Source organism: Cibotium barometz, chromosome 10 (genome assembly GCF_041138505.1).
Source record: "Cibotium barometz isolate CiBa-2024 chromosome 10, ASM4113850v1, whole genome shotgun sequence".
In the NCBI taxonomy this organism is placed as follows: domain Eukaryota; kingdom Viridiplantae; phylum Streptophyta; class Polypodiopsida; order Cyatheales; family Cibotiaceae; genus Cibotium; species Cibotium barometz.
In genome coordinates this window covers 59822763-59836204 of record NC_141055.1, presented here as the reverse complement: position 1 = coordinate 59836204, position 13442 = coordinate 59822763, and the positions used below count along the sequence as shown (strand labels likewise).

Below are 13442 nucleotides of genomic sequence, written 5' to 3'. Positions count from 1 at the left end.
TCCTAGAAAGATTAAATAAGGGATTAATTAAATTCTTCTTATTGTTTACTCTCTTTAATTTAAAAAATTATGTAGATTAGAGTTCTATAAATCTAATTTGGGTTAGTTTAAGTTAAATACAGTATGATAAAAATGAGAAATGGTCAGCCATACAAAGGAGGTTATGGCAAAATTTTCCAGAAATGGTCAGCCATACAAAGGAGGTTATGGCAAAATTTTCCAAAATTTTGTGGAAAAGAAAGTTTGTTTTTATATTATTCCAAAAGAGTAATTCCCACCATTTTTGCATCTAAAAGAAATATTCTAATTACTCCATGTACATTTTCACCTATGAATATGCATGGATATCACTAATTTTAATTATTAAAATTGATTTCTATTTATAGAAAGATGCATAAAGGAATTTTTTTATTATACAACTGTTATTCTTATTAAATTTAATTTCTATGCATAGAAAGATGCATAATTGAAACTTTTTTATTATAAAAGGGTTATTCCCATTGAAATTGATTTTCATGCATAGAAAGATGCATAAAGAAAATTTTTTAATTACAAAAGTGTTATTCTTATTAAAATTAATTTTTATGCATAGAAAGATGCATAATGGAATTTTTTATTATTATAAAAGTGTTATTCCCATTGAAATTGATTTTTATGCATAGAAAGATGCATAAACGAATTTTTTTAATTACAAAAGTGTTATTCTTATTAAAATTGATTTTTATGCATACAAAGATGCATAAAGGAATTTCTTTGATTATAAAAGTGTTATTCTTATGAAATTTAATTTCTATGCATAGAAAGATGCATAATGGAATTTTTTTAATTATAAAAGTGTTATTCCCATTGAAATTGATTTTTATGCATAGAAAGATGCATAAAGGAATTTTTTTATTACAAAAGTGTTATTCTTATTAAAATTGATTTTTATGCATAGAAAGATGCATAAAGGAATTTTTTTAATTATAAAAGTGTTATTCTTATTAAATTTAATTTTTATGCATAGAAAGATGCATAAATTCAAAATTCCGTTCAAGAAGTTTTGGGGATACTAATTCAAGAAATACTCATTGTATTCAAAAGAAAATCAAACTGAAAACTTGCATAGAAACCTTGTTTTCTTAAAGGACTGTCTTACGCCAGAATGCTGGGGAGAGGGAGCATTTGGTATATGTTTTTCTAAGGGAAGTTCGGTTGCAACAGCTGACGAGGAGTGTTCAAAGGATGGCTCACGCGGCAAAGCCTGCAAAACTTGACCAGCCTCGGTATGGTTGAAAAATGGTGTGCTTCCGGTAGCACGATGGGCGAGGGACGACGAAGCGGTCCGTGAGTGAAGTGCTAGGACACCTAAGGAGGATCCTGGAGGGTTCTCACCAGGCGATGCATGGGCTCGCGGTGTGCCTAGGACACCCATGCGTATGTCGTGGAAGATATGTATGATGGATAAAATGATTATTATAATCTGTTTTACTGGATCTCGTTGCTGACCAGTGGGTCTCAACGGAGAGTCCAGAGTGATATTGTTTTTTGAGAAACAAGGGACTGGATGGAAATTTTGAGTTATGATATCTATAACCAATAACTGTTTGTCAATGGATTATTTTATATGTTACAGTTTTAAAGAGGAGTGTGTGCGTATTTGTATTCGAAAGCAAAAGTTAAGAAAGGCATTCAATTATGGGTGGGTGAGTAATTGTCTGGTTCTACCGATTCCAGTGGTTGGGTGGTGGCTAATCCATGAGCCGAATGGGGTAGGTTGGAATCAGCGGAGTTTTAATAATTAAATTAAAATAATAGGAATACGCTTAGAATTCGAGTAGTTAAATAAAACCCTGAAGAATTTCTCAAATGAGTAGATTAACAACTGTGCTTGATTTCGGTTAGGAAAAAAGCATTGATTCTCCCAGATGATTAGATTAACGGCTGTGCCTGATTTCGATTAGGAAAAAGCGTTGATTTCTTCAAATTAAGTCAGTGATAGTTTTCCTTCTATCTGGTTTAATCAGGTGAAGGATAGTTTAATCTCTTGAGCCCGTTAGAAAATTCGTCAAGAAAATCAAAAAGGTGGAATCGTCCCCGTTTTCCGGGCAAGGGAAATTTTCCCGGTTTCGGTTTCGGAATGACCACCAGATTAGTCTCGTATCCGGACATTCGAGGGTGAGGCCATGAGTGGGAAACCCTACTGCGCGCAAGAGGAAGTTACTTCCGCTGCAAGCAACCGGGAATCCGATGCGCACAGGGGGCAGAGGGGTCTCACAATTACATAAGTCGTAAGCTCAATCATCCGATATATCTTCTACATCAAGCACTTAGCTTAGCATAGTTACATAATAATGAGTTACAAGAAGTGTAACCACGCCTGAAAATGATGTTAACCAGTGTGGTTACCATAATCCTTAGCTTAATGTAACAAGATCAAAGTCTCATGGGCTCCAAAATCATTCAAAGCATCAAGAAACTAGGGTTTTCTCCTTCAAAGATATGAAAATAGAATGTCCTAGTGCAAATAAACTTCAAAACAAAATCAAAAGCTAAAACTAACACATCCAAGACTTCAAAACTCTATGTTTTTTAGAGTGTGACCTCCTAATCTGCTGCGCAATGATGAATATTGAAATAAAAAATAATCAAATTTTCACTTCAAATAAGAAAATAAAGCATATACATAAATACCATATTGGGTCCAATTTGCCCCCCCCCCCCCCCATGTATGAGACCCGGTCTCTGGGCCTTGCCTTTGAGCCATGAATGTAACTTTCGATGTGGGTGCGCTAGCTCGCTAGCTCATCTGTCGCATCCTCACTCCGTTTTTGTCACACCAAAATGATCCTTTACCTGATGGGGTAAAGGAAGAGCTCCTTTCACCTAGATGGAGGCAAATAGAGATGGTCCTTCACGATGGTTCTCTCTCACAAAAGGTGGGGTAAAAAGAAGCTAATGGAAGAGGAAAACCTACAAACAAACCTATTCAAACTAATGGAAGAGGAAACCTACAAACAAACCTATTCAAGCAAGCATACATGAATCCAATAACATAGAAGCAAGCATACATGAATCCAATAACATAGAAGCAAGCAAGAGTAGAGAAGATGAGCTCACAAGTATTCTATTACAAGGGAACGATTGTGTATTGCTTATGGTAAAAAATTACTTACATATGAGTGATTAGTTTTCTTACAAGGCCGACCAAACTTAAAAATGCTCCACCCTCTATCACTAGTCTTAAGCAAGTATGTACACGAAGTCCTTAGACTTTCTCTGTTTGACATTAAGCATAAGGTAAGGCTGCTTTATATATTCCAATGTCATCTTACAAAAGGATAAGTGCCCGTTCGAGTAGGTGGAACCGCATGTTAACCAATCCGGTGGTTAACACCGTCCATGAATTAGGTGCTTTTTCCATCTTTGGTACTTTTGTTGATTCCTTCCCTTTTTGACTTTTGACTCCATTGACTCGCATGGATGTGGCTAATGTGTTGAAACACTCTCTTACACCTTAGTTTTAACTCTCTGTAACCTTGATTTTTTATAAAAATAATTAAGCATAGGCACATTTTTAGGCATACCCTAGTTCTGTCATAGCTTCTAATGCTAATCATTACCCCCCAATTGATGGACCAAGCCAGTTGGACTTCCCATAATACAATAGTCTAGTTACCTGTCTTTGACCGATGTAGATGCCCAATCCATTGTAACTGTGATGGTTTTATGGTGTGAACACATGTCAACAGGTAGCACCCATAAGCTTGTGTCTCCTTGTTGTTGCATTTAGGCCTTGCCCAGACTTTGTCTATGAGTTGCCCCTAGTATTCCATGTGTTGCTATTTTTGAAAATTATTCTTTTTGGCAAGTGATACAATGTCAATCAAATTTGGTAAATGGAAAGATGAATTCTTGTTGTTTCTTTTACCATTAATCGGCCCAGCCTCCCCACCACCACCTGGTATTTTTAGGCACTTGACCTGAAATTTGGTATGATGCTACCCTGGACACTTGTCGACCTTCTTGTTGGGTTAACATCTTCTTGTTGATATTGACCTTCTTGTGCAAGCATTAAATCATGTCTGGCCTTCAACGTTTGAAGGCCCAAATTCTACTAAGAACATTTTTCTCAACAAATCATAAAACTTTTAACTACAAAATTTTAGGAAGTTATAAACTTTGTATTCAATCTTAACAAGAAAGAAAACAAGCCCTTCCCCCAATTTTTTTTTAAAAAAAAGGAAGTGAATCCCGAATATATATTTCTGTCCGCCGCCCAAGCTCAAAAAAATCCAGTTCCACATGTAAAGCCCCTTATTAGGAGCGGCCCTAAAGCGTATATTGCAAGCTTGGCCACAAAAGGTAACGTGTGTAAAGTCATGCGAATTCTGCAAAGCATGGGAAAGGCATTTACCTGTTCCCTCTATTTCATCTTAATCATCATCATCGCCATTTGCCCATTCTCTGCACAATTCTCTTCTTCATCCTCGCCTTCAGCAGCGAGCTAGCGCTACTGCTATGGCTGTGCACAGCGGCGGCATCAGAGCTGTGCTATTGCTGTCGTGCACCATCTCTGTCTCCTTGGCCTCTTTGTACCTCTATCCAGACCTTCTCTTCACGTGCATTGGCACGTTTCTGAAGGTGTGGGCGGGTTTCAATGCCTGGATGACCCCTCCAGTGCTCTTCCTACTCATGAATGCGGTGGTCTGTGCGCTGGCCTTCACTTCTGGCTTTGTGGTACAGAGACCAGGGGGCACGCAGCACAGAGTAGATGATGAAGAAAGTGAAGAAGAGTGCAAGAACGGCAGGGAAGAAGATGGAGAAGAAGAAGGAGAGGCCCTTTACCCTGAGGTCTTCAGTTCTTTCTTTGGCGAGGGCAACGTGGTGACTCGCAGGAAGACAAGAATGAAGCGTTCTTCATCTTCGTCTTCATCTTCTACAGATAGGAGAGATCGGGCCTCTTACCCCGGTCTAGGCAGAAGCATCTCTGAGAGAGGAAACCCTAACCATAAACCTAAACCTAACCCTAACCCTATCCCCAGCCCTAGCCCTAGCCCTAGCCCTAGCCCTAGCCCTAGCCCTAGGTTTGGACTGAACTACCCAGACAAACCCCTTGTTAAGGCACTCCGGCCCGCTCTTACGCAGGTCCCCAACGAGAACACAATGACCTCCGACATAAGAAAACTCCCATCTGCACCTGTGGTGGTTCAAGCTCGGAATGGCTATGGCGAAGACAGAGATGTCGACCAGAGAGCAGACGCCTTCATCGGAAATTTCTATCAGAAGATGAAGGTGCGGCAGGTGGATCCTTACATCGAAAGGCTGGAGAGAAGCTATGGCAGTTGAATCATGGCCTCTGGATCTGATCCTCCTCCTCCTCCTCCTCCTCCTCCGAACTTTACGTACCTTATTCATAAAACAGGGTTCCGTATTTCAAGGTGCAAAACGTAGCCATAAATTAAGATTTCTTTCTGCGATGCTGCAGCACAGACATGTCATAAGCTAGGGCTTCTTTCTGAAGTTCTGATGTGCTGCAGTGCGGCAGTGAGCTAGGGTTTCCATCTTTTCGACGTGGTGCAGCCAGAGTGTTCGTGTGTTGATATGGATAATCCACAAGGTTCTGAGGGAAGGCTGTCCCTACCGTTTTGATATGGATATTGAGGGGAAGTTGCCCTCCTTACTATATAGCTTGTATGGAGGGAAATTATGCTGAATTGTTGTGAAGGACTTTGGCCAAAATTTGTAACTCAAATGATATATGCTCGCAGCAATGTTTGTATCAAAGTTTCGAACACATGCTGCGAATTTGTGGGCAAAACTCTTAGGCAGTTTTCTTCGGTTGATATTCTGTAATAGATTTCTGTAATAGGTGTTGTGTTAATGCTTTTAAAGGAGGGTGGTGCGGGATTCAGGGCATATCCATGTGCTTGCAATGAAAATTTGGTTAGAACATTAGAAGCTTGGTTGCTTGTCAAGTCTCCTGACACGAGAGGAGTGAAATGGAGGTGGTGAGGGCCCATGTGAGGTACATGTAGCCTTTATACTTTTAATCAGACTACGACAGGTGAACTGCATGTGGGGTAGATTTGAAGTAGTAGTGGTGCTCTACTACTAAGCCCTTTTTCCTCCTACCCGCCAGAGCGGAATGTGATTGCATCCATGGGAAGAGTGGAGACCACCGGAAAGAAGTTTGAGCAATGATGGTGATTGTAGCCTTTCGTGCTTTTATTTTAGCCCAAATATCAAATTTTCATACCCACCCAACTTCATGTTTCCCCCCGCCCCCGCCCACAAATAGTTGCTTTTTGAAGGGCCTTTTTTAAGCATTTTGGCTTTTAAATACTTGTAAATTTTTTAAATGCCCATCCAAAAATTGCACTATAATACAAAAACAACTCTATATTTCACCAACCCCCGTCAATTTTGGAGGGCAAGGGTGCCCATCAAAAATCAAGCTGGTCTCCCCTCCCTCCTTCAAATTATGGCAATGCATTGAAAAACCAACTAAATGCTCTAGTAAAATGGCAATTTGGATGAGGTGCCAAATGTTTTTGGGAGAAATTTGTATTCTAGTTGCTCGGTTCCTCTTTTTGGCACCAAGCTGTTTTAGCTTGGTGAAACACTCTTGTGTATATTTCCTAAAAGAAGATTTCCCAAACACTGGTTGAGGACAATGAAGCAATGTAGTTTTCGCTCCCCCACAAATTTTGACCTTGGTTAAGTTTTTTGATCAAAAGTTCTCATAATAATTGATTGTAGAACTAAAATTGCCAATATCTCACTCTTTGATTTTAATGCCAATCAAATTTTTATCATAGCCATTAAAATACGATAAAGGACATTTTCGCATTGCTTGAGAGCTTCTTAGCTTGGATATGCATTATTTTATTCACCCATCTAGCAATTTGTTTCTCAAAGTTTGTTTTTTTGACTCGCCTTACGCCCAAGATACTATAGTTACCATTTTTTCATTGCCCATATAGGTGCTTTTTATTCGCCCATAGGCACTTTTTATCTGCTCGTGAGTGATGCCACAGAGAAAGCACCATGTGGGCTTTTGAACCGAGGCCCTCCTGGTCCTGGACAAGCATCTCTACCACTTGAGCTATCACCTCATTGGATGTTCCTTGAAGTTCTTATATCGGATTTGGTTCTATCTTTTCCTTGTCATTGTTGTTAAAAAGTTTAATTGTATGCGTTTGTAGAGCCATTCTCTCTCTCTCTCTCTCTCTCTCTCTCTCTCTCTCTCTCTCTCTATTAGTTACCATTTTTTCATTGCCTGTAGTAGGCGCTTTTTATATGCTCGTAGGTGATGCCACTGAGGAAGCACCATGCGGGTTTTTGAACATAGGACCTTGTGGTCCTTCACAAACATCTCTACCACTTGAGCTATCACCCCATTTGCTATTCCTTGAAGTTTTTATATCTGATTTGGTTCTAATTTTTTCCTTGTCATTATTGTAAAAATTTAAGTGCACGTATTTTTTGGCGTTTGTAGTGCCATTCTCTCTCTCTCTCTCTCTCTCTCTCTCTCTCTCTCTCTCTCTCGTTACCATTTTTCATCATCCGTATAGGTGCTTTTTATTCACATGTAGGTGCTTTTTATCTGGCCGTAGGTGATTCCACTGACGAAGCACCATGTGGAGTTTTGAATGCAGGACCTCATGGTCCTACACAAGCATCTCTACCACTTGAGCTATAACCTCATTGGTTGTTTCTCAAAGTTTTATATCAGATTTGGTTTTATTTATTCCTTGTCATTGTTGTTAAAAAGTTTAACTTCACACATTTATTGGTGTTTGTAGTGCCATTCTCTCTCTCTCTCTCTCTCTCTCTCTCTCTCTCTCTCTCAAGTCATCATAGCCTCTCCTTGTGAGGGCAAAAGGACGAAAAAATCGGATGTATGAGGAATCAGAGCAAATCAATACATCATGGAAGAGATGAGTGTGTATGTATACTAATGAATGAAATCCAGTACAAAGTCCCTTTGATATGAGGTGAAGCACGGTTGGTGTCGAATGATCAGAGAGGGATGTTGTCCCTACGATGTGTAGTAGAGAGGGCTGCTGTCCCAAATCAAAGATGGAGATGTAAAACGTTGAAGTACTGTAAACGTAGGCTGTTGCAGAGTATGAGAAGCACAAGTGCTACAAATACAAAGATGTGGGCCGACGATGGTGGCTACAGGTAGAGAGTGATACGTTTGCAAAAGCTGAGAGCAGCAAAAGTACAACGATGAGCAAATTATTGATGTCGATGCATCGACAGTATAGCAGAAACAATAGCAACATACAGAGAATAAGGATGAACAAGAAAAACAAAGGAAAATCAGGCACGAGGAGTGAGCTTGGTGGACCGATGTGAGGACCGTCCAAGGGCGTATCATGAGGAAGCATGCTAGAGTCACGCATGGTTTGTTAGTACCAGCAGGGTAAAGGGTCCCTTGGTGGCTGTTGGGAGGAGGAAGGCTCCTCAAGAGAGGCAGAGTAATAGTTAGTTGACAGATTGGGTTCATGTGGCACAACTAGAGATTCTTGTTGGGGTGGTATGGGCAGCGAAAGACGAAGTAAATCCCACTCATCAAAGACAATGTCTTGACGAACGAAGACTTAAGGAGCCATGATGTGATGTAAGTGATGACCAATCAGACATCTCCTCTGGGGTGGAAAAAGAGATTGAATGGGGGGACCTTGAGTAACTTGACCAATGGGTCGCCATGGAGAGAATGTAGGCCAATTCGTACCATTACCTTGTTGTTGGTTCCTTGGTGGGGAACCATGCAGAGTAGGTGCTAGATTATTATCCCTTCTTGACTGCCAATTTGGGGAATTATTGCCACCTTGCTTGTTTTGCCGATTCGAGTTAGTGGTGTTAGGGTTGTTACCTCTATTTTCCTTGGCTTTAATGACACACTCATCATCAACACGTCTAGGTATTTGGCAATGAGTGCAGAATCTATTCTTTTTGAGAATATTTTGCCAGTGGTGGGGAGTGGGTGTTGAGGAAGGGTTTTTGGGATGAGTATTATTGCCTTGAGGTTTGCCTTGATTACCTGAGTTGCTCTTCCCCTTTCCTTGCTACCCTTTTCGAGTAGAGGTGGTATACACCCTCTTGAGTGTAGGAGGAGGAAGAAGGGGACTTCTTGGGATGAAACTGGTCATGCAACCGAGCAAAGCGCAAGAGTTGGCACTCACACTCATATAGGTTAGGCATAGGTTCTAAACTAATGGTCTTTGTGACAAAAGCAAAGAAACTAGGTGGCAACTTGTTCAGTAAAGTGATAACCTGGTCTTCCTGCGACTTGGCGGAGCCAGTGATGGCATATTCTGTGCTAAGGTGCTGGTATTCAGCAACCTTGATGGTCACGTTATCCCCCTCTTTGATAGAGAAAATTTGGATTTTATGCTTGAGATCAATGCGACGCCGTGCGATCATGTGCTGCAATGTGTGCTTATCTGTTAGAGACGTAGGGGAACTACTAGAGTTGTAAATGAAACTCCGGTAGAAGGCCTTGCATGAGCTCCACTGTGGAAGTCGAATTTATAGCTTCCCAACAATAACGGATTGTTGAGATGTCAAGCTTAACATGAGCTGACACTCACGAGGCGCCTGCATGATCGTTCGACATTTACATCACTGGCGGGTTTGGTAGCTGGCACCAACATATCTTCACCAGAGATTCTACAGCTGGACTACACCGATTAGTCCACATCTACCCACTCCTCTTAGCGTGTTTTACATTATGGACCACTTGTCACTTTATCTTCTTTGTAGACCTTTTTTGTTGTGTGAAGAAGAAGAGGAATTTTTAGCCTCTCACCTTATGTGTTCTCTTCTAGGGTTTGTGTGAGTGTGTGTGTGCTTGCAAGAGCTCAAGCTCTCTTCTCCCCTACCTCTTTTCACAGATGACTTCAGGAGATGCTAGGGAGGGGTGGGGTTTTGGTTCAAATCCCTTTACCAGGTTCTAGGAACCTTGGGAGGTAAAACCTGTTCCATAAGATTAGCCCAGGTAGTGTAATTAGACCCGTTAAAATGAATCTTTTCTGTGAAAGCATTTTTGGACATAGAGACATGAAAGAAAGGAGGTGGGGGGGTCCACGATGGTTGGTACCCATATTCGGAGTGTAGAGGGTTAGGAGGAACACCAGACAATCCACTAATACCCAACCTAAGTTTAGGACCGGGGGAGGGTACTCCATAAGATGAAATATAAGGTTGGGGACTTTGCACAGGTGGAGTACCTAGCTGAGGCACAAAACCTTGAGGAGGCACATATGCAGGGCTTGAGATGGGTTGGTAAACTATTTGATACCCTGGTATGCTAGGTGGAAACACAATGCATGAAGGCAAAGTACCAAGAGGTCCCTATGATAGGTAAAACCCATATGCAGGTCCCTGTGGGGTGGCGGTCCGTAATGGATGCATGCCAACACGAGTAGGAAAAAACATGGGTTGGGTGTAGGAGGGTTTTGTGCTTGTGAATGAGCAGTATTCCAAAATACATTAGGAGTAGAAATAGAAGGTGAACCAGAAGAGAAAATAGTGTTACCTCATGGAACACCAGTAAAGTGGGAGCGAACTGTGCTCCTAGACCCTCCTCTATTCGGGTTCACATAATTCCAAGGATCGGGGGGTAGTTGATGGTACCATATGCTGAACCTGCGAAAGAAGACACCCAGGTAGAATTAGGAACATAAGCACTCAAAGGTACATATACGAACCTGATGCAGACTACGACAGAGTTGATGACGATGGAACTCTCGACGACGACCATGGTGGTACCTGTCCTCCTCGAGAGAAAATCCCATATCATAGTCCAGGCTATTGGCTAGACTAAGCAATAGGATTCTCTAGATGAGGTTGAATGCCAAGGTCCAGTATTGGCACACTGGCGCTAGGCATGTATTGCCCTTTGGAAGGAAAATCTGGTAAGCTTGGAGAAGAAGGACGAGATGCCAACGGTGTAGAGGGTGAGTAGGTATAAATAGGACAATTATCTTCCAATGAAATACCACGAATGGGGCTCTCTAAGGAAATCCCATCCTCCATGTGGTCTAAATGAGAATACGAAGAATTAACAAGCTGATCCTTTGGAATTAAGGGTAACGATCCATGCCGAAAAGCTCTCAAGATCTTGACCCCTTTTTCTCATGATAGCTCTGATACCATGTGAGGGTAAAAGGACGAAAAGATCAGATGTATGAGAGATTAGAGAAAATCAATATAACATGGAAGAGATGAGTGAGTGTGTGTATACTAATGAATGAAATCCATTACAAAGTAACTCTAATGTGAGGTGAAGCACGGTGGGTGTTGAATGAGCAGAGAGGGCTGTTGTCCTAAATCAAAGATGGAGATGTAAAACGTTGAAGTACTGTAAATGTAGGTAGCTGCAGAGGTGTAGTACTGCTCCAGAGTATGATAAGCACAAGTGCTGTAGATCCAGAGATGTGGGCCGACGATGGTTGCATGTAGAGAGTGCTGCAGATGATAGCAGCAAACATAAGTAAAAATGATGATCTTCTGATGATTTTATGAATAATGAGGCTTTTTGTATATAATATATATATGTTGAAGGGGTGCTGGTCGGCTAGGGGTAGCTGTCGGCGGCCCAGCAGAAAAAGACAAATAAATGCTAGAAATCACACCCTTCTGGGCTAGATAAAATATCACTTTGCGTATATTTTCACACACTCCTCTTATCAACAGCACTCCATAAGAGTTCTTCCCATAGTGCTTTTGCTTCATGCTTGTTAAGACCTTGAATACATTGGCACAAGAGAATTTATGTGCTATTTTTATTTGAATTATGCTCAATGAGATATCGTTTACGGCTAAGATATATTTCTTTCAAGTGTATGGGCTTTTTCTCATAATATGCAAGAGTAGCAGCCATCAAGGAGTTGGAAAACCTAGTGTTTTTTTTTTGTTTTTTTGTTTTTGGAAAGAAACAAGGCTTCATCTTCCTTTTTTCACTTCATTCTCCTAACATTTTCACTTCATGGAATTACCCTTTCTTGGGCTTTCGATCCACCAAGATGATCCCTATGTAAAAATCCAATTCATCATCACATTCGTTTTAAGGATAACTAAGAAACCCCCTATGTACGGAGTTTTATAATTTGTATAACCCCTTTTGTAAATTTTGACATTATAAAAGTATTTGCTCTATAAAGAAGTTTCTTTTGTTAGAGAGGAGATCAAGGTCGCAACACACACACAGATTCAGCAAGCAAGGAGAGATAGATAGAAGCACAACACTCAAAGTAGATTGACAAAAATAAATGAAGTGAAATCCTAGTAGAGCATACCCACAGATGATGGCAACTACACCAAAATTAACCAAGAGAAGGGCATAGGAATGCAATAGCCACGGTAGGAGACACATGATTGCTACAAGAAGTGGAGAGAAGGAACGAGTTATGTGTGGGAGAGGGATCAAGAAGAAGAAGTTTTTCAACCTCCTTGATTTTATTGATTTGTAAAGTTTTCTATTACATCACTTTTAAAACCTTTGGAAAGTAGGCCCTATTCAAATGGAACTTAAAACTAAATCTTTTAAAACTTTTGCCAAAGCGCTATTTTATGTCGACACTTACAACTTGATTAAAGATATTACAATGAGCACAAAAAATAGGCATAAATGCCAAGGTATTTGCACAAAAGATAATGTTTTATTGATGCAGAACCTCTTTGTCGATGCCAAATTGGTACCAAAATTGGGTGTCATCATTCCTCCCACACTAGCTTTGTGAGCGTCCCCACAAACCAAAATCAAAGTAGAAACTTCATTATTCAACTCCAAAATACTCCTTCAAACTTCATCTCCAAAGTCACAAGAGACTACCTCACTCGGTACCCATCCTAATGTACTCCATCACTCTTCACACAAACACCATTTTTTGAAATCCTACGAAATATGAGCTCTAAACTTCATTCCTGATTGAAAACAACCAACCCACATCATGAAAAAGGAATGGAAACTCCATCTTCCAGAATGAATGAAAACCCCACAAATGATAATACATTGAGGTACTCCCAAAACAAAAGATATAGCATATATGCTCATCCACCATATTGCTTCCCAAGCTTCAGATTTCTTATGCTTTTGAAAGAAACCTAAAAAATTCTAATTGCCTCTAATTTTAGATCAAAATACTTATGGTTCAAAGGATATTATCTTCTTGGTAGGACCACTCTTTATGTAACGCGACAAGGTTTAGCATATTTTGTATGTGAACCTCCTCTTGCACAAGACATTCACACCGAGTTTTTTTTAAAAAAATATTTTAATAAGATTTAAGTAAACCTTATCCCCTTCACTTGTGGTGAAGCAACGTGTCAACGCTAGCATGCAGGAAGACAAGCGCTCAATGTCGAGAAAAAGCCTGCAGAGCAAGAGTTGTAGACCAAGAAACCAATCCAGTACCATGCATGAAGCAATATCCATATGTAGACCT

At 40.4% G+C, this 13442-nt stretch overlaps 1 protein-coding gene across 1 annotated transcript; it reads left to right on the top strand.

The window, feature by feature from the left end:
• The first annotated feature begins 4364 nt into the window (after nt 1-4364).
• LOC147635120 (uncharacterized) lies at nt 4365-5934 on the top strand. The gene has a single exon (XM_086804415.1). The coding sequence runs from the start codon at nt 4501-4503 to the stop codon at nt 5326-5328; it is 828 nt and encodes a 275-aa protein (XP_086660541.1). The 5' UTR covers nt 4365-4500; the 3' UTR covers nt 5329-5934.
• The last annotated feature ends 7508 nt before the right edge of the window (nt 5935-13442 follow it).

What these genes read in the sequence shown, in the direction of transcription:
- LOC147635120 (XM_086804415.1), top strand. Translation starts at nt 4,501, where the DNA reads ATGGCTGTGCACAGCGGCGGCATCAGAGCTGTGCTATTGCTGTCGTGC.